Source organism: Ambystoma mexicanum, chromosome 2p, assembly GCF_040938575.1.
Source record: "Ambystoma mexicanum isolate Mex_15411 chromosome 2p, UKY_AmexF1_1, whole genome shotgun sequence".
NCBI classification, from domain to species: Eukaryota; Metazoa; Chordata; class Amphibia; order Caudata; family Ambystomatidae; genus Ambystoma; species Ambystoma mexicanum.
In genome coordinates this window covers 1,210,450,335-1,210,476,366 of record NC_090923.1, presented here as the reverse complement: position 1 = coordinate 1,210,476,366, position 26,032 = coordinate 1,210,450,335, and the positions used below count along the sequence as shown (strand labels likewise).

At 48.8% G+C, this 26,032-nt stretch overlaps 1 protein-coding gene across 1 annotated transcript in view; it reads right to left on the bottom strand.

Moving 5' to 3' along the window:
- ATP6AP1 (ATPase H+ transporting accessory protein 1) overlaps positions 1-26,032 on the bottom strand; it is a 386,669-nt gene that overhangs the window by 182,372 nt on the left and 178,265 nt on the right. Inside the window, exon 5 of the mRNA XM_069645470.1 lies at positions 25,371-25,411. Within this exon, the coding sequence (XP_069501571.1) occupies positions 25,371-25,411 (41 nt within the window). The remainder of the gene's footprint in view (positions 1-25,370; positions 25,412-26,032) is intronic.

The window sequence follows — 26,032 nt, the reverse complement described above, 5'->3', positions numbered from 1 at the left end:
GGTAGTCTAGATTTCAATGGAAGATACAATTGTCCTCACATCTACTGACAACCTGGTCAACCTTTTTCCTTCCTTAATCCTTTCCTTTCTGCAACCACATAATCTGCAAAGTAAAACCAGTGTGATATATAAATGCCATAACTGTTCTTGTGACTGACGTCACCTCAGGGTGTAGGAATTGTGTAAGGAGCAGAGCCAAAGCCAAAGAGTATCCACTAGCTTGTTAAAGTATATATTTACAGTGTTACATATCTTGCCCCTTCAAGTGTTACTTGGTTACTTGTATTTACGAATTTCATGCCACAGCTCTACAGCTCATATTTACTCCTCTTGAGATAGGCCTGGCTGCTCAGTCACACAACCAACTTGTGTAGTATAGACCTATACCAAAAGGTGGGTTACCTAATACCAAGCAGATAAGTGTTGTGTAGTCTCACCCAGTGTTGCTACATCAATTCTTACCCAACAAATAACCTTGGAGTTGAGGCTATGCCTAAAGGTAGCACCTTGAATTGGAAGTGTTGGTTTGCCATTTTGAAACAGGAATTTTCTGTGCACCAGTAACATTGAAATATGCGTTTTTCTCATGTCCAAGGTGGTCATGTAGTCCCCCTGCTTTAGCAGTGGAATTACTTCAGGTAGCGCTATCATGTGGAATTTTTGTGGCTTGACACAGGTATTCGTAGGGTGTAGGCCTAGGACAGGGTGCATCTTTGGGTCTTTTTGGCACAAGGAAGTACATTGAATAAATACCCTAGTTTACCTGGTTTGTTTGTTTATTTGTTATGCGCACCGGACCCTGAGGTAGCAGGGTGCAAGAGACAAGGAAGTTTACAGCTTGGTTACAGAAGTTACAAGTTACAGAACAGGCAAGTTACAGAGTAGACAGTTTTTTGGCTCTACAGGTGAGACAAGTACAAGTGCAGATAGAGCGCCACCAAACAGTCAAATCAATGGCGAACAAAATAGAAAGTCAGGTAGAGTACAAGTGGAGGTGAGAGAGGTAGAGTGCCATTTATGTTGCATTCTCGGTGAGCCATTTTATGGTATTCTTTCTGAAGTTGTTGAACGTTTGGTCGGATCTAAGTGCAAGAGGTAGGGCGTTCCATAACTGAGGTGCCTTGACTGGGAAGCTGGATCCTCCCATAGTGGTAAGTTTAAATCTGGGCACTAGGAGGCAGTTAGGGCTGACTGTCCTTGTAGGTCTGGAGGGATTTTTCCTATTGAAGCGTTCTGAGAGTGTTGTAGAGTGTTGGCGAGACACGGGATCCCTGTGACACTCGCAGGTGATAGGAATCGGGTCTGCTGCCGCTGCGGGGGAGAACACCCTCATGGTCCTGTCACTAAGGAATGACTGTATCCAGATTATAGCCTCCCCTGAGAAGAGGGCCGCCGAGTCCAAGTGATTGCATAGGACTCTGTGGTCCACCAAATCAAAGGCGGCTGAGAGGTCCAGAAGGAGAAGGAGAGCTAGTTTGCCCTTGTCTCTGAGTGAGTCTATTTGGGCCTTTAGGTCAATAAGGGCTAGTTCTGTGCCATGTTGCGGATGGAAACCGGATTGGCGTGTTCCAAGGAGATGGTTTATCTCAAGGAAGTTCTGGATTTGGGTGTACGCTACCGTGTCTAAAATTTTTAGTAAGAAAGGCACCGTGGTGATGGGTCTATAATTTGTGGGAATGTTGGGGTCCAAAGTTTGTTTTTTTCAGGAGGGGGGAGTACCCAAGATTCTTTTAGGTTGCGAGGGATGGTGCCTGTAGTGAAGGAGGCATTAATACGTTTTGTGATGAAGGGGGCTAGATCTCTAGCCGCGTCCTTTATCAGTTGTGCGGGGCATTGGTCACCTTTGCAATTAGACGGTTTAAGAGTCAGAATGGTCTTTTCTACCTCAATTACCGAGACCTTGGAGAAGCGGAATTGGGTAGATTCTTTGGGTTTGGGTGTGGGGGTTTTGTCCACAGGAGGTTGGGTTGGTAATGAGGCTTTCTTTAGGGCAATTTTAGTTTGGAGGATGGCCACTTTGTTGGTTAGTGCCAGTTGTATGTCAGTACACCAGGTTTTATCTTTGATGGAATCGTCCTGTGCTGCGATAGGAGTTTCCAGTTCTTTTAGGATGGAGAATAGCTCCTTCATACTGGAGTTGGCTTGGGTGATCCTATTATTATAAGTTTCTTGTTTGGTCAGGATGATATCTTTTTTGTATTGCGAGGAGATGTTTATTAGGTTGGTTTTAATTTCAGCGGTGGGATGCCGGTTCCAAGCTGTTTCACATTTTCTCTTCTGTAGTCTTAAGTTTTTTAAATGGGGTGTAAACCAGAAGTTTAGATGCTTTTTTGGTTTACTGTTTCTAGGTTTAAGCGGAGCAACTCTGTCAAGGGCAGTGGACATAGCGTTATTGAATTCCTCCACTAGGATGCCTGGGTCGGTATTTCTATGGCTTTTTAGTAAAAGAGCTTTGACCTCTTCCAACAGGATGCGTTCTTCCTGGGAGGTCGGTCTTTTTCTTGGCGGGTGATTGGCTGGTGTTTGAATCAGCTCTATGCAATACCACCCTGCCACAGTGGAAAGTACCCACTTGTCCAACGTGATTCCCCCTCCCATGCGTGGGCAAAGTGAGAACTACAACCTCCTACTTGATTGGCATGGGAGGGAACCTGTAGCAGGTGGTCATTGTTTAGGAGGGGTTGAGCCCCCTCTTGCAGAGGAGGATCTGCCCCTGCTTCTAGATCTTCTTTGGCCTCTTTGAAAACCCTGTTGGGAGGACTGTCCATGTGAAGAACCCCAAGACAAACTTTGCCCACCCTAGTTGTAGTTGGAGGACCGCTGGGAGTTCTGTCCTCGAGCCTCGTTGTTTGTTACTGAGCTGACCCAGGGATTTGAAGGTATCATATTCCTCCATTGCGCTTTTAGGTGCATCTTCAACTGCTTTGCCATTGAGCGTTGGGCTCAATGTGGATGTTTAAGAGGGTAGCCTGGGTTTCCAGTTTGAATCCAGATTGACGGAGCCATGCATGGCGTTTGATCAGTGAGCCTTCTGCCATGATTCTTCCTGCATTGTTTGCTGCATCCAGGTTATTTTTAAGGATGCAGCTTGCTACCGGTTTCCCCTCAGCGATGGTGAGAGCGGTGTTTGTAGGGGCTTTGTTAGGCAAGATTGTCTGAAGTAACCCTGAGGGAGACTACACCAGTCTTGTCCTCTTGCCATTAGGTAACCCACCTATTGGTATGGGTCTGTACTACATAAGTTGTGAATGAGCAGCCAGATTTATCTCAAGAAGGGTAAAAGTGAGCTATAGAGCTGTAGCATCGAAATCCACAAATACAAGTATCCAAATAACACTCAAGGTTTTCTAGTAAAATAATTATTTGTTTAACTGTCAGTTTTAAATAAGCATTCTTTAACAAGGGCAATGTGTAACAATAAAAATACTTCAACATACTTTCGCAGAATCAAATTTAAGCAAATAGATACTTTTAGAGGTTTCTTCATACACACTGAGGTGACTTCACCAACTAGGACAGTATTGGCATTTATAGATCACTTTTGTACTTGGTAAAATTCTGAGGTTGGTAAAACAGGATAGGTTAATGGAAGGAAAAAGGTTAACAAGCTCAATGCATGTGAACACTTTAAATCCCATAATGAAGTCTAGAGACAACCTTTCCCAGCAATACTAGTTAAAAACCAATGTACAACCTATGAGGGACAGTTAGCATCAAAGTCAATGGGTTAGTAGAGTCTGCAGGGAGCCAGGACAGCCAAAGTTACTTTGAACAATGTATCTGGAGCCTAGGCACTTCTTAGATAGCACAACAGTCTTGCACAAAGTTAGAGAGTTTGTTGTAGAAAATCACTGTTGGCCACAAGCTGTTGCACTTGTGAAAAGTTAGAGCTAGAATCCACTCTCGAAAGCAGCCACTGCAAATCTCAACTGAGCCAAGCAAGATACAGAAAAAGAGTCAAGTACCCCTTAGTCAGTACAGTACCTCAGATTAGAAGAGGATCCAGCAGGGTTCTGTCCTGGTTGCAGATCCTGTGTTCCTGGGCCTCAGTCGTGGGGACAAGAGGGAGGACGTATGGAGTACTCCTGCACAGCAGTTGAGGTTGGAGGCAGCTACAGGCTCTTTTCAGTTAAGCGCACTTTGCGGTTTCAGCCACCGGCAAATAGCACCATCGCAGACACTGGATGGGCTTCTTTTGTTTCTTGAGTCCAGCACTCATGAGGTGACTAGAGCTTGGGTCGTCCTACTTCGGGAGGGTCCTCATGATCTTCCTGGAGCTTCGGTCTGGCTTAAAGACTATGCACTAGACTACAGATTTCTCGACCCCGGGCACTTGGTTCCAGCAGCAGCAGCAAAGAAGTAAAGCCAGTTGGGGAAGGTCTTTCAGCAAAGTTAGTCTTGGGGTGAGCTGGCCCACCAACCCAAGGGAAGAAGTCATCCTTTCCGGAGCTTCTCTAGTCGAATAGGAAAAGCAGTTTCAGCACAGCAGCAGGGTTTTACCGGGCAGTTCAACGGTCCGGGAGGTTGCAGCAAGTTTCTCTTCACAACTTCTTCGTCAGATGTATCGTCCAGTGGTCGACTGTCTTCAGTGCAAGAGGCCTTGCCTTTTATGCAGGTTTCTCCCATTCATGCAAAGCCTAGCTGTAACTCACACAGCTTGCCCTGGAGACCAAGTACAGGGAGTTTCTGGCACCTCCCTCGCTTCCTGTCCGGAGCCAGAGGCTAGTTTCAGTATCGAAGCCTGCCAAATGCAAAATGAACTAAAGGGTTAAACCTGGTTTGGTGCGCGGAGTAAAACCCAAGAAAGACCTCACAAACAAGAAATGGGGAAAAAAGAACAACAGGGCCATTTTGACACATTGGTCACCCATGGGTGCTATACTGCAGCCTAGGATTCCGCTTGCGGTAGAAACATACAATGGTAGGAACATTAAACCACTGCCACCAGCCATTAAAAGTAGTGAGGGTAACAAAAAATGTTACATGAGTAAGTAGGAAAAGGGGATACAAAGTAGCCCCCCAAGCACTCCAAATAAGATGGGTGTGCTGGGTCTACATAGGAGAAAGGTAAGTAAAGTCAATTTCACTTTACTACTCTTGGGAACAGTAGTTCACCCGGGAAAAGGTATTTAAACCTTATGAGAAACCCAAAGGACTGCTCTGTGACATCACACTGAAGGTGCTGTGTCACCATCCAAAAAGTAGATGCCTATGGAATTTGTCAGACTCCAAAAACAAAGGAAATCCAGAATCCAAATCAGATCAAAAATACATGAGCAAGTTAGACAAATGTGTCTCGTTCCAGGATAAAAATTTATAAAGTCCTAAAGTCCAGCAAAAGAGCTGGGGTTCTCTAAGGTTGAAGGGAATTAGCACAGAATCTATTGTGCAATTTATGCAAACAAAGGGGGGTCTGTGAATCTCTCTACCAGCACGAACACAGCCCAATGACCTGTTCTTGGGTGAATAACCTCTGGGAGAGACTCTACCAAGTCTTTAGCTCACTGTCCTTTTCACAGAGAAGAAATTTCCCCGCATATCAGCCTTTGTCCTGCCCAGGGGCAGTCCAGCGCCGAAATGATAGGCAATTCTCCTCTGAACAAGAGTACCATCAGTAACCCCATACACGTGTTTCAGCCTTGTTGGGCATCATCAGTGAGGTGAAACTGTTGCCTCTCTAAGAACAGTGAGCAAGGGGTCCACGTCTGGATTGCCCTGCCAACTTAGGGTGAAACCCAAAGTTAATGTATGCAAACAAAGGGGGGTCTGGGAATCTCTCTACCAGCACGAACACAGCCCAATGACCTGTTCTTGGGTGAATAACCCCTGGGGGAGACTCTACCAAGTCTTTAGCTCACTGTCCTTTTCACAGAGAAGAAATTTCCCCGCATATCAGCCTTTGTCCTGCCCAGGGGCAGTCCAGTGCAATTTATTCCCACGTGTGGCAATTCTAGCAGGCTACCAGCGTGAGATTAGCTATCCTAGTTTGATAGGCAGTCGAGGAAGCTACTTTCCTGCCCAGCTTGTAGATCGTTTTACTCCTCGTCAGGAAGGGGCTTCGGCAGAGGCCAGAGGGGTTCCTGCTCTTTTTCTTGTGGGGGTGACCAATAGGGAGTCAGGCTTTAGCTGCCCCCTAAAGAATAAGGGGTATTGGGGGGCTTGTCTGAACATCTTTTCGATGCGCGGGTTGACTGCCCGTGTCAGATCAGGGGTAAACAGAGGGCTGAATACACTGCTGAAACAATTTGGGGATAAACAGTGCTGGAGATTATTTTTTATCCCCAAGGATGTCCTCCATGAAGTCTTTATCAACTTGCGCTTCCTGTGCATCCATCTTGAAGTGCTCTGCAGCCTTTAGGAGCAGGTCATATTGCAGTTGATGGTCTACCGGGGAGTTAGCCACCGGTTGGTGGGTGAGGTCTGGGGATTGGATGGTTTATACATATCATAATATTGATCCAAGTCTCCTGTGTCTCCTTGGTCCTCTGGGTCTATATACGAGCCAGGGTCTTGGGAGCCCTGGGTGTTATAATAAAAAGTGTCCTGACCTAGGTGGTAGCCTGCATGGAGTCCGTCCATGCTTTATGGGTGCAAGCTGTGTGCCTGCTGCCTCGCTTTGCGGGGGCCCCCATGAAGGTTTTGGAGCTGTCCGGGGTGTTAGTCAAAGACGTTTATGACTTCTCATGACCCTATTGAATTGTTCAGGGGTCCATTGGGAGGCGATAGGCAACACAGGCAGTAGGTTGGGCAGGGGCAGGTGGAGGTTCTGGGACAGGAGTCTGCTTATGATGCATTGCTCCTGAAAGAGGTAGTGTAAACCCTACTTTTAGTCTGTGACTTTGTAAACTGGGGTGTGGAAGATTTATGGTTTTTCGACGTGGACTTTAGTAGGGTGTCAGGAATGTGTTTTTTTATTAACTCGCTCAATTTTGAGCTTCTGCCCGAGGCAGTCAACTTGTCTTTCGACGCCCAGGTGACCGAAACCTGAGGACTTCAGATTTAGACATGGTGTCAAAAACAGATTTTACTGTCTGGTTCGGGGGCCTGTCATGCGGTGAGCGCGACTGCGATTTCCAGAGGACAGGGAATGTTCGGACCTTCCCCTCGACACCGTGTGTGGCTTATCAGTCGACTTTCGGCTATGCGAGATCTGCTTGGTGTTGTGTGACTTGGTAGTGTTTGAGCTGCCGGGTGTCATCCCCATAGCAGAACCGCCAGCCTGCTTGTTGGGGTCAGGGATCAGAAGGATCCCGATCACCCTCAGCATCACTAAGGGCGCTGATGCTGCTATGGCTGGAGGCTCCCTCGACGCCAATGGCAGCCTCAGCCTGCATGGCGTGGTGGGCCCAGCATTTTGTTTTGCAGCCCTTCAAAGTTTTTTGGCCTGAACAGTTTGCAAGACTTGAACTCTTTTTTCGGCATGGTTCTTATGGAGGCAAAGGTGCACACTCAGTGTGAATCCTTCCTGGAAAACCTCCTGTTACAGGAAGGACAGAATTTTAAAAAGGAGTGTTTTCAATCGTGTATAAAGATGGCAGCCTGGCAAAATAAATTGGGGTAAAAGGGAATATGCATTCTTTTGGACAAACTAAAATATGAACCTCCCCTCACCCTCCCTACTGTTCAGGGTCGAGGCCCGTTGAGGCCTTGGAAGGCTGCAGACAAAGGTCAGTCGCTGTTAACAGATGGTCTTGTCCTTGAAGCCGTTGCCAGAGATCTTGCGGTAAACTGTTGCCGAAAGGACAGAAAAAAAACATTAAGTAATGGCGTCAGCCAAGAATGAACTTGGCGATATGCCTACAGCTATGATGGTGAACAAAAAAAACAATCTGATGGACCTCGGCGCGTGAAGGACCATGGGTACAGTATACATCACACTAGGGATAGTATTCCTGGCCCAACCTGTCGACGTCCCTTTCTGAATTTCGGAAACAAAACCAAAATAATTGAATACTCGGTGGATACCACTAAATGGCAGCCTATGCATAGCATGTGATCCAAGCAGATCCACACGCCTCTGAAATATATATACAAACAAGCATCATAAACTGCAATGTGCAAAAAGTGCCATTAATGTCAATATCCCAAACAGTGGTCATAGAACCCAATGTGGAAATTACGCACTTCCCACCTAATTGATGGCAGATCTCAATCCATTTTGAACAAAAAGAATGTTGAACCACCTATGTGTACAAAACACACGCACATGATATTTAAGCCACACATTGCACTTTAGGATGCTTGCTTGTATATAGGATTGTTTATATATGTATAATTGTGTCTACAATGATGTGTTTTTAATTCATGGGCCAGTTTAGGCAGCTTTTAAACATTGAACATGTCTAAATAAATTGCATTTTTCTACTGTTATTGAGCCCTCATTCCTTCACTGTTTTTGAATGTAGGAATCGGTTACAAACACCTTCCAGTTGAATACCCAAAACAAGATAAAACTAAGACTTCTGCAGTGCAGATGGCCTCAGGACACCTCTAGTATGCCAAGAAGACTTATTACAATGGTAAATACTGTGGTTGGGCAGAAATCTGCAATCATCCTGCTACAAACAGGTCCTGAACGCCTTCAGTTGATGCAAGAAGGCTGAAAATGCAGGAGGAGGTATCTTGTTGTACAGTTGATCCTCAAAGGTCAGTGATGCAATAGGAACTGCAATGGTTGCAGCGAAGTAGCCCAGAAGAGAGCTGGTCAGTCCATCGGGTGGTCTAGGGACACTTCTGAAGGCTCAGAAACCACACATCTTTGAGCAAGGGTCGAGACTGGGTTTTGCCACCATTCCAGGGACCGAAGCACCAACGAGGCTCTTCCTAAAATCAGGCCGAGTGCTGTAACAGACTCGATCTATCCATGATTTTGGTTAAGATGCTAATGGACACAGATGCCGCTAAAATGTTTGATTATATTGAGATGTATTCCAAGATAAGTGTGTGCACTGTTATTCTTCAATAAAACTTGAAAGGTTAAAAAATAAAAAAAGAGGCGAGCAGGCAGAGGAGCAGGACTTCGCCGAGGTCGTGCTGGTCAGCTGCAGGCCTCATCCTCTGGTTGTCATCAGGCTGCTCTTCACATAGGACTTGGCTCAACTCAAAGAGTGATTTGAATAATGGCTGTCCGAGTCCTCCTTTTATCCAAGAGCTGTACATGAAGCTTGCACAGGTCTGCCACTTTATTCACAGTCATGGCTTCCAAAAAAGATAATTCAGGACAAGCGAAATACCCCATCGAGCACAACTCTTTTACAGGTGTGTGTTACGTTAACCTAGCTCCCACAGAGACGTCGATCTGGACTGGACTGCTGCGATCTCCACCAATGTGACACGTAGGGCCGAGATGACTGACTGTACTGGCCCACCTAGCTTTGTTTGCTTGGCCCATAGGAATATTCTTCTGATGATTTGAAAAGATGAGCTCTCCCTCCTGCATTGAGCGCAGGGGCGCGTAGATAACCAGTTGCTTCACTGGCTCGAAGGAATTGGCGAGTTCCAGGACAATATTGACTCAGATATTCCCGGCAAGACGCCGTAAGTATGTAGTTCGTAAGAGTTCAAATGCCTGACTTTCACTCTTGTCCGATTCATTGCAGGTTGCAGCTTGACCTTACTGAAGAGTTCCTCGTGGCAACCGGTAATGTTCTGGTAAGGATTTGTATTATCCAACACAGTTGGATAAAGTAATGTCCATATGTAACCTGTTGCTTTCTCCCTTATTCAGGTGCTGAGAGAAAGTATGAAGTCTCGGGGAATAATGCCTCCGGCAGTAAAATCAGTTAAGTCTTTTGTGGTGAGGAGAGTTCCCCTTGTTAGTCTCTTGTTTCACCTTGCTGTCCTTTTGTTTCCCCTTAGGGGCCGGGGTTAGGATGCAGTGGAAGCTGCGCCGACCCGTGAAGAAGAATAGTACCCCCAGTGGTAGAATCAGGTAAGTCTATGGGGGGTATTCCTCTGTATTCCCTTGGCTCACCTTGCTGTTCTTGTCTTCTCCTTAGCTGCCGGAGTGCGGCGGGAACATGCAGGAGGATGCGGTGAAATGTGAAGATGCTGCGAAGGCCGGTGAGTTCAGCGCGGCGCTGCAGCAGGCGAGGCGACGTGCATAAAATAACTTCTTTCTTCCAGCTCGAAGGCGCGATGAATCGGGAATTCAGGTAAGGATCAAAGGTGTTGCTCTTGTTCTAACCTTTTCTCCTTCTTTCTCCCTTTTTCTAGGAGCTCCAAACTTGAGGCGGGCGTGGCAGAAGACTGGATGCAGACTTGCAGGCACGGTGAGCGTTACGCTGCTGGATGCAGAACAACGCGAAGCGTGTGCTGCTCTTCGGGCGTGGTTTAAATAGCCTCCAAAGTAGTCCCAGGTAAGTATTCCTCCCCAGCCCCACCCGAGTAAAAAAAATAGTCCTTAGGTAAAATAGTCCCTTCCAAGCCTCTTTTGGCTTGGAGCTCTTGCAGCATGGTCTGCATCAGGTAAGTTTTAATCTATGAGCCTGGCGCCATAGGCACCAGGACTGCACCCAAATAGCCCCTAGCAGGGGTTGTTGGGCTTGCTTGGGGTAACTTGATGCCTGCTTCTGGGGTTGCTGGACTTGGTCTGGGTCCCCGGGGGTAGGCATCATGACAGTGTGGTTTACATGATCAAGTCACCTAGAGAGGATACCTCGGGTAAGTAAGTTATAAATAACTAATTACGAAAGGGACAACAAAATAATCTGTCTTCCCAGAAGTAGGTTCCACCAGCCAGAAGCAAAAGCAGAAACGAAGATGGCTCCTGGAAAATGGAGGAACCCCAGCAAAGCAGATCCCCAGGACTCAATAGACAGAGGGGCAGCCAGCCAGAAGAACATAGTCCCATAGTGTAGGTGCTCTAGAACAGCAGAAAAAAGAAAAAAAAAAAGAAAAAAAAAGTGGAGTATTGGGGTCTTAATGGCCTTCCTTCTACACCAATGCGAATAACCAAGGCAGTACAATGATCAAAAGAACAGCAAAGCTGGCTGCAGTTGACAATCCATTTAGAAATAGCCAATTTAGAGATCGGGTCCCTTCTCTCCCAGTGGCTATAGATCCAAAAAAGCAATCTGTTTTTCTGATAGGTTTAAGTTTTTTGAAGGTAGAACATGACAGCTCTACGTACATCTAGAGTATGAAGGCTCTTTTCTGCTGCATTTGTTGGGTTGTGGAAAAAAGCAGGAACTTCTATAGTTTGGTTCACATGAAATTTAGATATACATTTCGGTTAAAAACAGGGGGGTGAGTGCTTAGCACCACTTTGTCCTTGTGTATGATTACAAAGGGGTTTTGTACTGACAGAGCCTGTAGTTCACTGACCCTTCTAATAGAGGTAATGACTATAAGAAAGGTTGTTTCATATGTCAGATGTTTAAGGCTCGCCTTGTGCATAGGGTTGAAGCCCCCCCCCCCAATGTTACCTTTCCTATGGAGTTTACTTTCATCCATATCTCGAAGGCATCTGTATTTTACTATTGGAGCCCGCAGCTCCTTATGGGCATTGTTGCTGGAAAACCTTTGGGTTCCCCTTCGAGATTCTTTTTCTTTAGCCTAGAGTAACTACAGTTCTTAAGGATAGAGGGATACAAAAGTATCTCTCATAAAACTTTATTTTCCGAGAGACTTACACACCCCACCTTATTTGGAGTGCCAAGGTGTCTACTCCTGTGACTTTTCAGACACACAGACAAGCACGTTATGGCTGGTGGAGGTGGACATGTTCTACCGACTTTAGAGCCATTGTCTTTTACCGCAGACTGTATTCACAGTCCCGGTTATGCCCAGTAGGGGCAACTAAGTACTAACTTGGGGGCTTTCCTTTTTTCGCCATTTCTAGGGTGGTTATTTGTTAGCCCATCTACCATTCTGGGTGGTGGAGGGGAAGGAACGTTTTGTCTGTGGCAGGAACCCTTCAGTGTCCCCCGCCTAGGCTCCAGTGTGTCTGGGCAGGCAGGAAGTGGGGGAGGAGTTTTTCACTCCCCTGCTCTTTGTCAGAGTGCCTGAATGAAACCAACTCACACTGGGGGTCTGGCGGTCCGATTGGACAGCCACTCTCCCCTTTCTGTAAACCGCTGAGAGATTGCAGAGGAGTGAGTGCTGAAACTGTATATAAGGCGACTATCCTGAGGTGAAAAGGAACTCTGGAAACTAAAGTAACCGAAGAAAAAGACGACCACAGACGCTGACAAACCCTTTGCAACACCGTGAAGTGACCAATGCTGGCCTGACCCCATTTTCTATGTGACAGTGGAACTCCTAAAATGACAACTCCTTCCCTTTGACTGGTGGGAACAAGCAGTCCCAAGACAAACTAATCAGAGCCACCCCCCCCAAACCTGCCCCCCCTGAGGTCCTGTGCGCTTCCACAGCTGCCGAACCCCAATAACAGGAGACCTCAGACCCAATTGAAGGGCATTGTCATCAAAAGGCTAAATTCATCCAACTCTTTGCTGAGCTGCAGGTGAACCTTCAGAGACACAATCTAACCCATTCAAGTCCCCTCAGCAGAGTGCAGGAACAAAGGTTGACCAGGCGAATCATGTCTGTTGGTGCTGCAGAAAAGGCAGCAAAAAAGCAGTGACCAGAGAAGTTCTGAAATCCGTGCCAGAGGTCCTCCCTCGAGACTGCTGCTGAGAGATCCCATCCAATGTCCTGCCTTTCTTCACCAGACCAAGGAATCCGGAGGTTGGGTCCAGCGCCGCCACATCAAGGAGAATCCAGCCACAAACATTTCTTTAATCCAAAGGTACTTTGGGGAAAAGATATTGCTTACCTTAATCCAAAAAGTCGCTCCAGAGCGTTGGAGTGCATGTAGAGATGTCCAGGTCAACCCCCTCTTACCTCCGACCCAAGCTGCTGCTTATGTCCCTTTAGCAAGTCCTTTAACATGGTCTCCAATGTTGGTTGTATTCTCTTGAATCTTAGAGACTAGTGGCTAGAAACTATCCGCAGGCGTTTGTTGTTCTGCTGCTTGTGAAGACTTTGAGACCTCTCCGAACTGCCTTTAGCTAGGGTTGCGTTTTGGACCTTAAAAGTCTTACTGTGAGCATAAACTGCTTCTATAACGTCAGGCCTTGCTAGCGTTACACCAACCAATGATTTACCTTCCAAAACGTCGTCTTATGTGGGCTTGCAGACTAAATGTAGTTCCTGTATTTCTCCTAAAATTAGCGAGTGCGCATTACCGATAATAGGGTAGAACTGTCAAACTAACAATTGTAACTGCATGGAACTACAAAACTAAGCAGTGGCCTTTGAAAAGTATTCCTACGTGTTTTGTTTACCAAGTATTTCAAAGCATATCTTGTGCATATATAATATATTTGAATATAAATGTATGTGTGTTTCTTTGAGGTTACTAACTAGGTGCAGTGTACTTACCTACAGCTCACATCTTCCTCTTATGATAAGCCTGACTGATGTGCCACTCTACCAATGTTCCATGAGTACTACAGACTGATACGAAGAGATTGGGGGGGGGGGATCTACAAACCATTGGAATAGTTTTATGAACTTTACCTACAAAGCAGACTTCAGGAAAACTCCCCTAACAAGAAGGATGATACGTTTCCTGGTTAGTGCTTGTGTCTGCACCCCGTGAGCAGTGTGATGGAGGAAGTGAGCCCTCCACCCAGTCATTGACGCCTCTGCTGTATGAGTGGTGTCGATTGCTGGTGTGTTGAAAGGCTTGCAGAATAAGGAACAGGTTACTTACCTATAACTGTTGTTCTCCAGCATGGGTCTGGCATGGATTCACATGCTCACGAATATTCCCCGTCAGGCTGGGAATCCTCGGTAAAGAAAAAAATCAGTATCAGTTTCGTTTCTGATCGGTCTTTCTTAGTAGTAACCAATCACTGGTCTCTGGGTCATAATACTGTCCCCAGCCAATGACTGCCTTCTCCCTAATCCCCGCCCCTGGCAGCCATCCTCAGATTTGGTAGCACGTAAAGTGGCAGTATGAAGTGAAGAGCCGCAGAGGTGAAGGAGGGAGGGTTCGCATGTGAATCCATGCCAGACCCATACTGGAGAACAGTTACAGGCAAGTAACTTGTTCCTTCTCCAGCATGGGGTTTGGCATGGATTCACATGCTCATTACTATAAGAATACATAGCAGTACACATGCACAACCACGGGAGGTGGCAAGGCTCAACATTAAGCATTACATAAAACTCAACATTAAGCATCTCTTACCTCCTCACGAGGCTCACCTTAAACAAACAGGTTGCGCAGCACTGCCTGGCTGACTCTGGACTCCTCCCTGGAATCCCGGTCGACGCAGTAGAATCTTGTGAAGGTGAGCTTCGACCTCCACGTAGCAGCCCTGCAGATGTCCAGCAGGGGCACACCAGACAAGAACGCCGTGGTAGCAGTGATCGCTCTGGTCGAATGGGCTCTCGGACAGCCGGGCAATGGTCGGTTTGCCAACCGATGACAGTGCATGATGCAGCCGGAGAGCCATCTGGAAATGGAAGCCTTCGAGAGAGCCTTCCCTTGGTTCACAGGTCCAAAGTTCACAAACAGCTGTGATGTCTTCTGAAAACTCTTTGTTCGGTCCATGTAGAACTTCAGCGCTCTAGCTACATCCAGCGAGTGCAAAGTCCTCTCAGCCCGCAACGAAGGCAATGGGAAAAAGACTGGTAACACCAAGGGCTCGTTGTGATGGAAGTCCTACGGCACCTTGGGCATGAAGGAGGGGTGCGTCCTCAGCACTACCCTCGTCTCGTGGAAAGACAAGTATAGAGGCTTGCAAGAAAGGGCCTGAATCTCTCTCACGAGTCATGCAGAGGTGATGGCCACAAGGAACGCGGTCTTCCACGACAGGAACTTCAACGGAGCTGAATGCAAGGGCTCGAATGGGGTGCCCATGAGCCTGGTCAGCACCACGTTGAGCTCCCACGCCGGAGCTGGAGCCTTCACCGGCGGGAACGATCAAAACAGTCCTTTCATAAACTCCTTCACCAGGCGATGAGACCACAGAGACGACCGTCCTGCAGTGCTGGTGCATCAGGAAATCGCTGCCAGATGTATCTTGATGGAAGCATGAGCTAATCCAGCTTTGGCCAGCGACAGTAAGTAGGGTAGTACTTGAGGGGCTGTAATCCGTAGAGGGTTAATCTTCTGTGCGCAGCACCAGACAGAGAACCTCTTCCACTTGTGTTCGTAGCACCGAGAGTTGAGGACGCCCTGGCCTTTGCAAGAACCTCTCTGCAGTCAGCCAGGATTTCGTACCCTCCAAACTCTAGTGCGGCAGGAGCCAGGCCTGCAAGTTCAGCAACTCTGGGTCGTGATGAAGAATGTCGCTCCTTCTCTGGAGAGAAGATCTGCGTCCGTCGACAGTTTGACTGGTGGGGACGCTGACAAGTCCAGAAGGTCCGGGAACCATATCTGTCTCGGCCACCTCGGTGCGACGAGGATCATCCTGCACCGGGACCTCTTGAGTTGGTTGATGAGCCTGAGCAGCAACGGCAACGGAGGGAACGCATACTGGAACAGGCCGTCCCAGGGGAACGACAAAGCATCGCCCATGCTCCTCAGCTGGGGGAACCTGCTGGCGAACCTCTGGCACTTGGAGTTTGTCGCCGTCGCCAACAGGTCTATTTGGGGTTTGCCCCATCGCCGGAAAAGTTGATCCACTTGATCCTGGCGTAGTTCCCACTCGTGGCACGAGCGCAGCTACCTGCTGAGTGAGTCAGCGATGGCGTTTTTATCCCTGCTAGATGAAAAGGTACCAGAAACATCCCCTGGGCAACGGCCCAGTGCCACAGATCCTGGGCTTCCTTGGACAGGGCTGGGGATCTGGTTCCTCCCTGCTTCCGGATGTAGACCATCGTGGTGGTGTTGACGGTGAAGCTCCTCACCACCTTGCCCTTGAGGGACGGGAGGAATGACTCGAGGGCCCAGAACACCGCTCGAGCTCCAGTATGTTGATATGGAGCGGCCTCTCCTCCGGGAGCCACAGGCCTCTTGGGTGAAGATCTCCGGTGGGCGCTCCCCACCCCTCCAGGGAGGCATCCGTCATCCCGGTCACCTGGTATGCTGGGGTCTGAGTCTGAAAGTCCGTGCCCGCCGCGAGATGCGCGTGGGTGCCCCACCACCGAATTGCTTGGCAGAATACTTCGTTGAGCGAGATCTTGTCCTCGAAGCTGCCCGTCGCTTGCATCCAACGGGCGTCGAGGAACTCCTGCAGAAGGCGCATCCGAAGCCTGCACAGGCGCACCAGATAGATGCAAGAGGACATCATCCCGAGCAGGGACTTGATGGACCTCACTGGCCACGTCCATGGCCAGCAGACGCTGTACCTTGCCCAGGATGGCCTGCGTTCTTTCTTCCGATGACGAGGCCAATCGCGCCAATGTATCGAGCTTGGCTCCCAGAAACAGCGCGACCTGCGACGGAACCAGGTGGGATTTGGGGGAAGTTGATGGAGAATCCCAGGTCCGTGAGCAGCCGGACGGTCTTCGCTGTGTGTTCGACGGCGTGTTCCCTTGTCCCTGCTCGGATGAGCCAGTCGTCCAGGTAGGGGTAGACGTGGATCCCCTGCAGGCGCAGCGCCACTGGTGCTAGGCACTTGGTGAACACCCTGGGCGCCGACTTCAATCCGAACGGGAGGGCCTTGAACTGGTAGTGCCGCCCTTGGATTACGAACCTGAGAACCCTTCGGTGTCCTTTTAGGATGGGGATGTGAAAGTACGCATCCTCCAAATCCAACGACGATAGGAAGTCGCCTTCCACGAGCTGGCCCGGCACATGCTGGAGGGTGACCATCCGGAACTTCTGTGCCTTGATGTATTTGTTTAGCCGACGCAAGTCCAGGATGGGATGCCAACCTCCTGTCTTCTTTCTGACGAGGAAGTATCTTGAGTATACTCCGGAGCCCCGGAGCCTCTTTGGGACGAGATCAATGGCTCCTTTCTTAAGCATCGCCCTTACCTCTAACAGCAGTTGAGGGATGTGGTTTTCCTTCCTGGCCACTGGGGGAATTCGGGGACACATTTTTTAGGAATTCCAGAGTGTGCCCGTGGGCCAGGGCATCCAGCACCCACCAGTCGGTGGAGATGGACTCCCACACGCTGACAAACTTCGCCAGCCGGCCCCCCACCGGGGTGCTTCGATGGGGGCCCGACGCAATGGCTGGTTCAGTCTTGCTTGGAAGCAGCCTTGCCTCCTTGACCTCCCTGGCGACGACGGCGAGATCCACCTGACTTGCCTCGCCCCTGTAGGCTTCTTGCGCCGCCGCTGAACCCTTTTAGAGGCACCTTGCTTGCCTCCGGAGTTCCGAAAGGGCGGCCGACGTTGCTGCAGAACTCCCAAGGCCCGAGCGGTCTCCGTGTCGGTCTTGATGGCCTGCAGCGACTCATCCACTGTCTTTCCAAACAAACTGTTCCCATCAAAGGGCATGTCCAAAACCTTGGCTTGCACGTCCTGGCGGAAATCCGTCGCCTTGAGCCACCCCCGCCGTCGAAGGCAAATGCAGTTGCCCAACTGGCGGAAACCGGTATCGGCAATGTCTGTGGCCACCGTTATGGCATAGTCCGACACCACCTCACCCTCCTGTAGGATCGCCAGGGCCTCTGCCCTCTTGTCGTCCGGGAGGAAGTCCAACAGGGGGGCGATCTTGTACCACAATTCCCTGTCGTAGCGTGCCACAAGTGCTAGGGCGTTGGCCGCCTTAAACGTCATCGGCACCGATGAGATGACTCGTCGTCCCATGGCGTCCAGCTTCTTTCCCTCGCCGTGGTGGGAAAGTTGAAGATGAAGCCGATGCCGCCCCGCCCCCCCCGCCAGCTTTCTTCTTGGTCACTGCTGAGACGACCGAATCTGGGGTCGGCACAACAGGGCGGCGTCGGGGACCCGGTACTTCTCAGACCGGTCCCTCTTGACAGGTGTTGTGGATGAGTTCTTGAGGATGGCAAATCCCTCATCCCAGATGTCACCCAGTATCGGCACCGCGAGGACCGTCTTCCTCTTGGCCTTGCGCCGTTGGTAGAGGAAACCTTCCTTCTCTACAGGGCAGAGCTGAAAAATCTCGGATGCCCTGGCAATCATGGCGTGGAAGGAGCCAATCTCGTCAGCCGGGGATGCCTGAGGAATCGGACACAGCAGGTCCATCCCGTCATCACCGCTGTCGTCATCCGTCTGTCGTGGCCGTGTCTGTTCCCGCGTCGTCCCTCGGGACCGGGGAAAGCGACAAAGGCTGAGAAGGCCGTGAGTGCTGAAGGGGCACTGGATGAATTTCTCCTCTTGTTTGGAGGGCTTCCCGACGGACCCGGTTCAGCCGGGTCGTCCGTAGGGGGTAGGGGAAGTCTCGTCCTTATCTCTGTGCATAAGGCTTGGATTGCCGGCAAAATGGCCACTTAGTGGTCCTGCAGCTCAGGCTGCGATGGGCGTGACGGGCACGTCAGTTGCTCCTCATCCACGGGAACCTAGTCGTCGTTGCCACCCTCGCTCTCGTCGTTTCCCGCGTCGGGATTACTCCCGTGGGACCGGGCCTCTTCCAAATTCAGTCAGTTCCTCCTCGGTGGTTGTGTCCGTAACGGCCACTGCCCCTCCTCCCACTTTTTCCACCTGGGTCTTCACAGGGGGTCTTCTCGATGGGCTTAAAAGAGAATTTGCTCCGCGGAGGCAGGGAAACTCTGGGCCCCGAGGTCACCTCCCCTGGGATAGCCTCCACAGGCTTTGCCAGGGCCGCAGCGACTCCCTCGATAAAGGCCTTAGCTGGGTGAATCAAGGCCTTCACCACCTTGGGCGCGCTGAGACCTTCACCTTAGGGGGGAGGGTCACCGCCTCGCTCCCCTACAGCCGGTTCCTTCGAGATCGACCGGGGCCTCTCCAGAAGATTAACCGGGTTCTCGGATTTTCTCTTCCGAGCCAGAGCGTTGGCTCATGGTTGATGGCGTCGGTGAAGGTGCGCCCTGCCTGGCAGCCGAGGAGCCCGTCCGTTCGGCGCTCCCGGTGCCCGCGGACTTGCAATGCTTTGCCTTCTGTTGGGCCCCCGTCGCCGGGGTGCCCTCACAGGACTCGGACTTCTTATTCTTCTCCCCTGCTGGGCTCTTGCCTTCCAGCCAGTTGGAGAGACGGGTCCGACGATCCCTCATAGTTCGATCCGACATGTTCATGCAAAACGCACAGTCCGTCTCGACGTGCGTTTTGTCCTCGTGGAGGCAGTAAAGGCATTTCGAATGCTCGTCCTCCTTGAACACATTTTGTTAGTTGCATCCAAGGCAGATCCTGAACAGTTTGCCAGGAGTCGAGCTTCCCTTCTCCTGGGCCATGGTCTTCTCGTCCGCGAGGTAGGCCTCAGAAACTTCTGGAATCCTCCAAAAAGCCTAACTCGACAAGAACTTCACCCTTGAGGGGTGTAGATAAATCCGAAACGGGTCCCGTTGATCGGAAGTAAAAAAGGTGGAGCTTGAGGCTCGATTAAACCGAAAAATGAGAAATCTCTTTGAAAAAGCGCAAAACGCAGTAAAAGCTCGAGAGCTATAGCACAAGGACTCCCAACACTTGAACGTGCGGTATACATTTGAGGATGGCTGCCCAGGGCGGGGCTCAGGGAGAAGGCAGTCATTGGCTGGGGACAGTATGACCCAGAGACCAGTGATTGGTTACTAAGAAAGAAAGATCAGAAACGAAACGGATACTGATTTTTTCCTTACCGAGGATTTCCAGCCTGACGGGGAATATTCATGAGCATGTGAATCCATGCCAGACCCCATGGTGGAGAAAATATATTTACAAAAGGCACTAAGCACTTTGTGTTAGCACCTTTATATTACTCCTTGTGCACTGCCTTAGACATAAGCATGACATAATTTATGCCCAGCAGTGTGAAATAGGTGTTTATAATTTTATATGTTCATACACATTTTATGATATGTGCATTTTATTCTATTGTGCTTTGATTCCAATAAAATATTACTATATATTGCTAATTACTGACTGAGCCTATCCTCCCTCCCACTGACCAGAGTCGATTGTACTTGCATCTAAATTTTTTATTGTTCCGTGTGACCACCTTTCTACCTTTTGAAAGGCTTTCCCTTTAACAGATCATCCCACAACCTGCTTGCGACCATTGTTTCGCTAACCACTCTTGCATTGGACGCATGCGCAGTCTGGTGTGTGGCATTAGGTAGATGCAGGAGGCCGCCATTCCGAGCAGGTGCATTGTCTTTCGTACCATCACCTGACAACCGGCTACGTACTGAGAGGTTTGAAACATGTTTTGCACCGTCTCTTCGCCGGGGAAGACTAGCCTGTTTGTTTTGATTAGTGCCACCAGAAACTGTTTAACTTGGCTGGGCACTAGAATTGATCTTTTGTTTATGTAGGAGTCCAAATGGAACAACAGATTGTCAGTTGTGTGTTTTGCAGGCACCTTTGGGGTGTGTCCACAGTAATCAGGCAGTTGTATACGTAAGGGTGCACTGGAATGGACTGCCTTCGCAAGTGGGCGGCTAGGACTGCTAGGACCTTTGTGAACACCCTGGGAGCTGATACAATGCGGAATGGCAGCACTTTGATTTGGTTATGCTGGTCTCCCAATGTGAACCTTGGGTATTTTTTGTGCGCTGGCAACACTGAAATATGAAAGTATGCATCTTTCATGGCCAATGTTTCCATGTAATCCCCTAGTTTTAGAAGTGGGACGACTTTCTGCAATGTCACCCTGAATTTGAGGGCTTGACATACGTGTTTGCAGGGCCCAGGTCCAGCACTGCGCGCATTATTAGATCTTTCTTTGGAACAAGGAAGTACACTGAATAAATACCTTGATTCTCTTCCAGAAATGGTACGAGTTGAATTGCTCTCTTTTGAAGCAGTATTTCAATTTCTTCTTGAAATGCTCAGAGGACATTTTTCTCATTTGAGGTCGATGGTGGCGGGCCGTCTCCAGGCCAAGGGATAGGCCACTGTCGAGTACCCAGTGATCTGAAGTTATTCCCTCCCATTCCTCAGCAAAGAGCGTTCTGAGACACCCGACTGGGGATGCATGGGAGGGAATGTGAATCGGTCCGACTTTTGGCAGCAACCCTGCCTCCCACCCTTTTCCACAGTGAAACCCTCTCTGCTGGTATTGGTAAGAGAACCATTGACCCTGGGGGCTGTAGGAGGTACCAGATGCTCCTGAACCAGATTGGTTTGCTCCATTTTAGCCCTGCACACGAAAAGTCTGGCTTGTAATAAATAATCCTCTTTGCACAAAAGGCTCGTTTGAAATCTGCTCCTAGTGTCAATTGTTTCATGTTCTTTCTTGGTAGTCTCCAGCTTTACCAAAAAGGACAGCCTCTTCAATAGGCATATTAATGAGGGCTGCCTGTGTTTCTGGCTTAAAGCTGGAGTCTGGGCCATGAGTGACTGTTGGTGTTTACCTCTGCGGTGGTTAGGGAGAATTCTCAGAAATGTGCCAATTTCATTCTACCTTAGAGACTCCCAGCTCTTTTTGCTGGACTTTAGGACTTAATGTCTAACCTGGAGACAGTGAGACTTTTTTCCCCACTCATGTATTTGACTATGATTTGGACTCTGACAAACTGCAGTGGCACAGATTTCCCAAAGGTTCAAATACCTTCTCTTGGTAAAACTACTGTTTCCAAGAGCAGTCAAGTGAAATGGACTTACTTACATTATGTAACTTTCTATACCAAGCACACACCAGCTTACAATAGGGTGCTGGAGGCGTTACTTAGTATCCCCTTTGTCTAGTTTCTCATGTAGCATGTTTAGGTTACCCTTTCTACAATGAATGGCTTATGGCAGTGGTTTACTTTTTACTACCATTGTGTGTTTTTACAACGGGATGCAATTGCAGCTGCACATGGGTGACCATTGTGTCAAAATGGGCCCCGTCTTTTTTCGCCATTTCTTGTTGGAAAGGTCCTTCTTGCAATTTACTCTGCGCGCCAAACCAGGTTTGGTCGCTTTGTTAGTTTGGTCTTTGGTGGAATTCACGAGCATGTCTGGCAGGGGCAGGAAGTGAGGGAGGGAGGTGCCCAAAACAACCTTTGCTTAGTCTCCTTGGTTACACGAATGCACCCAAGGGTGATTGGCTGGAGGGCTGTCCTTGAAGGACAGCCACCCTGCTGTGTGATCAACAGCAAGGCTGCTGGGAGAAACCTGTATAAAAAGGCGAGGCTTTTGACTTGGAAGGCAGTCTCGACTACTGGACGAAGGAATCCGAAGAAGAACTTGGAAGAGACCCCTGTTCAACTCCTGGACCATTGGTTTGCCCAGTGAGGCCCTGCTGCTGTGCTGAAGCTACGAATTTGCCTCGACTAGAGAAGACCTGCAAAGGATGACTTCTCCCCTTGGGTTGGTGGGACCAAATTGACCCCAAGACAAGCTCATCTGGAAATCCTCTCGGAGCTGGCTGTACTTCCATTGCTGCTGCAGGAACCTAAGTGCCAAAGAGAGGAACACCAGAATCGAGTGAGTGTCTTTTGTCGAACCGGAGCTCCAGGAAGATCTCCCCGGAAGCAGGACTGACCAAGCTTGAGCCACCTCAGAGTGCTGGACCCCAGATGCAAGGAAAGTCCAAAGTGGTATCCAAGAACCGCAGTGTTTTCATTTGCTAGAGATGCAAAGAGCTGAAACTGCCAAGTGCCCCTGAATTGAAGTTTGCCCATTACTGCTGCTGACCTTCAAGTTGTAGTGCAGGAGTCTCCAGACATCCTCCCTCTTGTTGTTACGCTCACCTGGCTCCCACAGAGGGGTCGGTCGGACCCAGACAGCTGCGGTCTCCACCCACGTGATGCGGAAGGCTTATTTATTTGTTTAATCAAGAAACCTTGAGAGTAAATGTATTTGAAGACTTGTCACTGTGAATCTGTAAAACCCCTACTGCTCACATTGACCCCTCTTGAGATGAGACTGGCTGCTCAGCCACACTACCAACTTGTGCAGTACAGACTTCTACAAAAGGTTGAGTTCATATTGCCAGGAGGTCAAGGTTCCAGTAGTCTTCCAAAGGATACTGCACACAATCTTGCCCGACTCTTCCTGAGGTATCAGTAGAGTCAAAGACATTCTTTAAAATATTTAGTGATACTTGCTTCCCCCTCTGTGGCCACATTAAGCAGTTGTGATTGTGTAGGTTCCGGCACCAAGTCTAGATGTTTGATGACCTCATACCACTGGGTGCCGTTATAGCTGACGAGCAGCAAAGGCGTTTACTATTCTGGTCATAAATGCGCTAGAGGGAGTAATACGCTTGCCCAGTGTGTAGAGCAGTTTACATTCCTTATTTTGGGGTGCCCCGGAGCGAGAGTGGAACGCCTGCTCTCTTCCTGGGGGTAGTGACTACCGGAGAATCTGGCTTTGCATGTCCTCTGATATAGAGAGGATCCGATGGCGATGGTTTAAAGATACTTTTCCACCATTGGGTTCACTGCCCTAGTGAGAGAGTGAGGACAGAGATCCCTTTTTCTGATGGATGTAAAGGAATAGTCTGACTAACTTTCTTGTTGAGAAAGTCCTCTACAGAATCAGACCCTTCTTAGCTTGCATGCTTAGGTGTTGAGCTGCTTTCCACAGCAGGTCATTATATAGAAGCTTGTCAGCTATTTGTGATGCATGACCACTCCACTGCTGCAGCATCAGTTGGGTCAAGAATAGTGATATCAGGGTCATCCTGGTCTTTAAAGGTAGGTATGGTCGGGATCCCATCTGGGTCATCCTGATCACCATACCAAATGTCCTGATCTGCTCGATCAGACTAAGTCTACCTGCTGAGAACCTGGAGAGGCCTCTCTGCCTGCGATGGTAGGGTAAGGCGCGGGTGACTGAGGGCGTTGGGGCTGAGTAGGTCCCAATGGTCCTGAAAATTGTTGTACTTTTTTTGTTGAGTAGGGAACTTGCTCATGAAGTCGAAAAAAAGAGGAAAGGATAATTTATCCATGGTTTCCTGAAATCTTGAGTCCATGTCCCAGCAATTGGTGTCTCTCCAAAGGGAGCGCCAACACATCAGTGTATGCAGTGGGGGTTTCTATTGGGCTTTCTCCTGAATGTTTTTTCTGAAGTGACGGTGAAAGAGGTCAAGGGGCTTCCTAATAGCCTCCAGAGGCACTAGGCGTCTGTTTCGGCGGTGAATCAGGTCATCATACGTCTACCAACGGCATGCAGCCTTCCTTAGACGGTGCTGTCGAGGAACGGCCCTTGGGTATGTGCTTGGGAGTATGCATGTGCGTCGTCGTCAGAGTCCATCCTCATAGCAGCGTGCTGCAACTGCCTTTTGTGGCTGGGGACAGGCCCGCAGGAACCAGAGGGTTCCTCATTTATGTCCTTGAGCTCCGAATCAGAGCCTCAGTCATCCGAATTTCACGCAGCGGTCTCCAACTCCGCCATCATGGCGTGTGCCGCCCACCACTTGGTTGGGCACTCTTTGAAGGATTTCAGCCTAGAGTTTGCAAGATGCACAGCGGGATTCTAAGTGATCATGGGGAAGGCAGTGGTTCTACATGCTGTGACTTTCCACAGGAACTTCCGATTTCACTTAGAGCAACATATAAAAGGAGTATGTTCCATGGCTAAGTGTGGAGGAAAAGGCAGCAAGAAAATAGAGATTTGGAATGGGGGCAGGCATTCTCTAGAAAGGGTCAGTCCTGCCCCCATCCCCCACACTTTCCCTACTGATAGGCTGAAGCCAGTTGTTGTAACAAATGTCTGCCTCAGTCTCTGAAGTTCAGGCATCAAGAGCCGTCGAGAAAGTGCATCGAATGGTAACCAGCAAGGTAAATTAAGAAGTAAAAACTCCAAAGTAGATTTTGCTACACGACTCTGCGACAACTATCCATGATGGCAGAAAAAAGGTATAAGAGGGATCATGGGTAGAGGGTACGTCACACTTGGGATAGTATTACAGACACGTCCTGTCGAAGTCACTTTTCGAACTTTAATAAACTTCCTGTGCAATACTCTGGAGCTTCCACTAGATGTCGGACTATACAAAGCATGTGATGAGGCGGTAAGACCATGTCGGTAAAGGCACTGCCGCCCTCCTTAAGAGACCCTTGCTTCGCTCAGGCCCGTAACTTGGGGGGCCAGGCAAGGTCTGTCTGCCGCCTTGGGGCATATTGTCACAGTATCAAAGGTCTGTGAAGATCAAACAACCAGTGGGAGTTCCAGCAGACATTTGGGGTATGCCAGTTGTTAAAAGTGACTTTACGAAGCATAAGAAGCCATTCAGTAAGGCAGAGGTGGAACACAGACTTAGACCACCCTCCACCCCCTTCTAAACATATGCCGGCCACATTTAATCAAAAAGAAGGACCAACTTCCTTGTTGACAGTCCAAGTTGGATCCTTGCTAGTTCTATTAAAACACTGTTACACTGAGAATATTGCAGCCACAGAAACAAAATTACCATTGCCTCTCATAACTTCCTTGGTTGTCATCAGGACAGAGCTAGGAAGAAAAGAAAAAACATATGTAAATTAAATGCAAGCACTAGTATCCACTATATGTGTAGGCATATCAAGAATACATTAAAAGTAGGTCTTTCAACTTTTTAGCAAGAGAATTCTAGACATGAATTTAAGAAACATGGCAACAACCTTACATCTCAACCTAAGAGAGGGTCCCTGGTCATTTTCTTTGTCCATGCATGCCAAACTACTTTTCTCTGGTGAGACTTAATCTCAAGACTGCAGACAACTGCATTTAGATATCACCCTTATTTGGCATATCGATGCAGAATAGTCTTTCCAGTTGGAGCATCAGGGCAAACACCAGCAAAGGTATGGTGGAATTAAAAGGCTTGAAAACAAAACATTGCATCTGAAATCTAGCTTATTCATTTCAGTTGGAATTGTTTCCCCCCACGACCCCCAAGCCTTTGTACACCCACTGTAACTCTGCTGGTATTTCCTACACATAGCCCAATGTTCTAAGGCTCCAACTACAAGGCTGTCAGACTAATGCACCCATGATCCCCAATAAGGGTGAAACCGGTAAACCCATCATAGCTTTGTTAGAGTTTTTCATTGCGCATACACACCCATCAGGTCAAATAAGTACTTCAGCAAG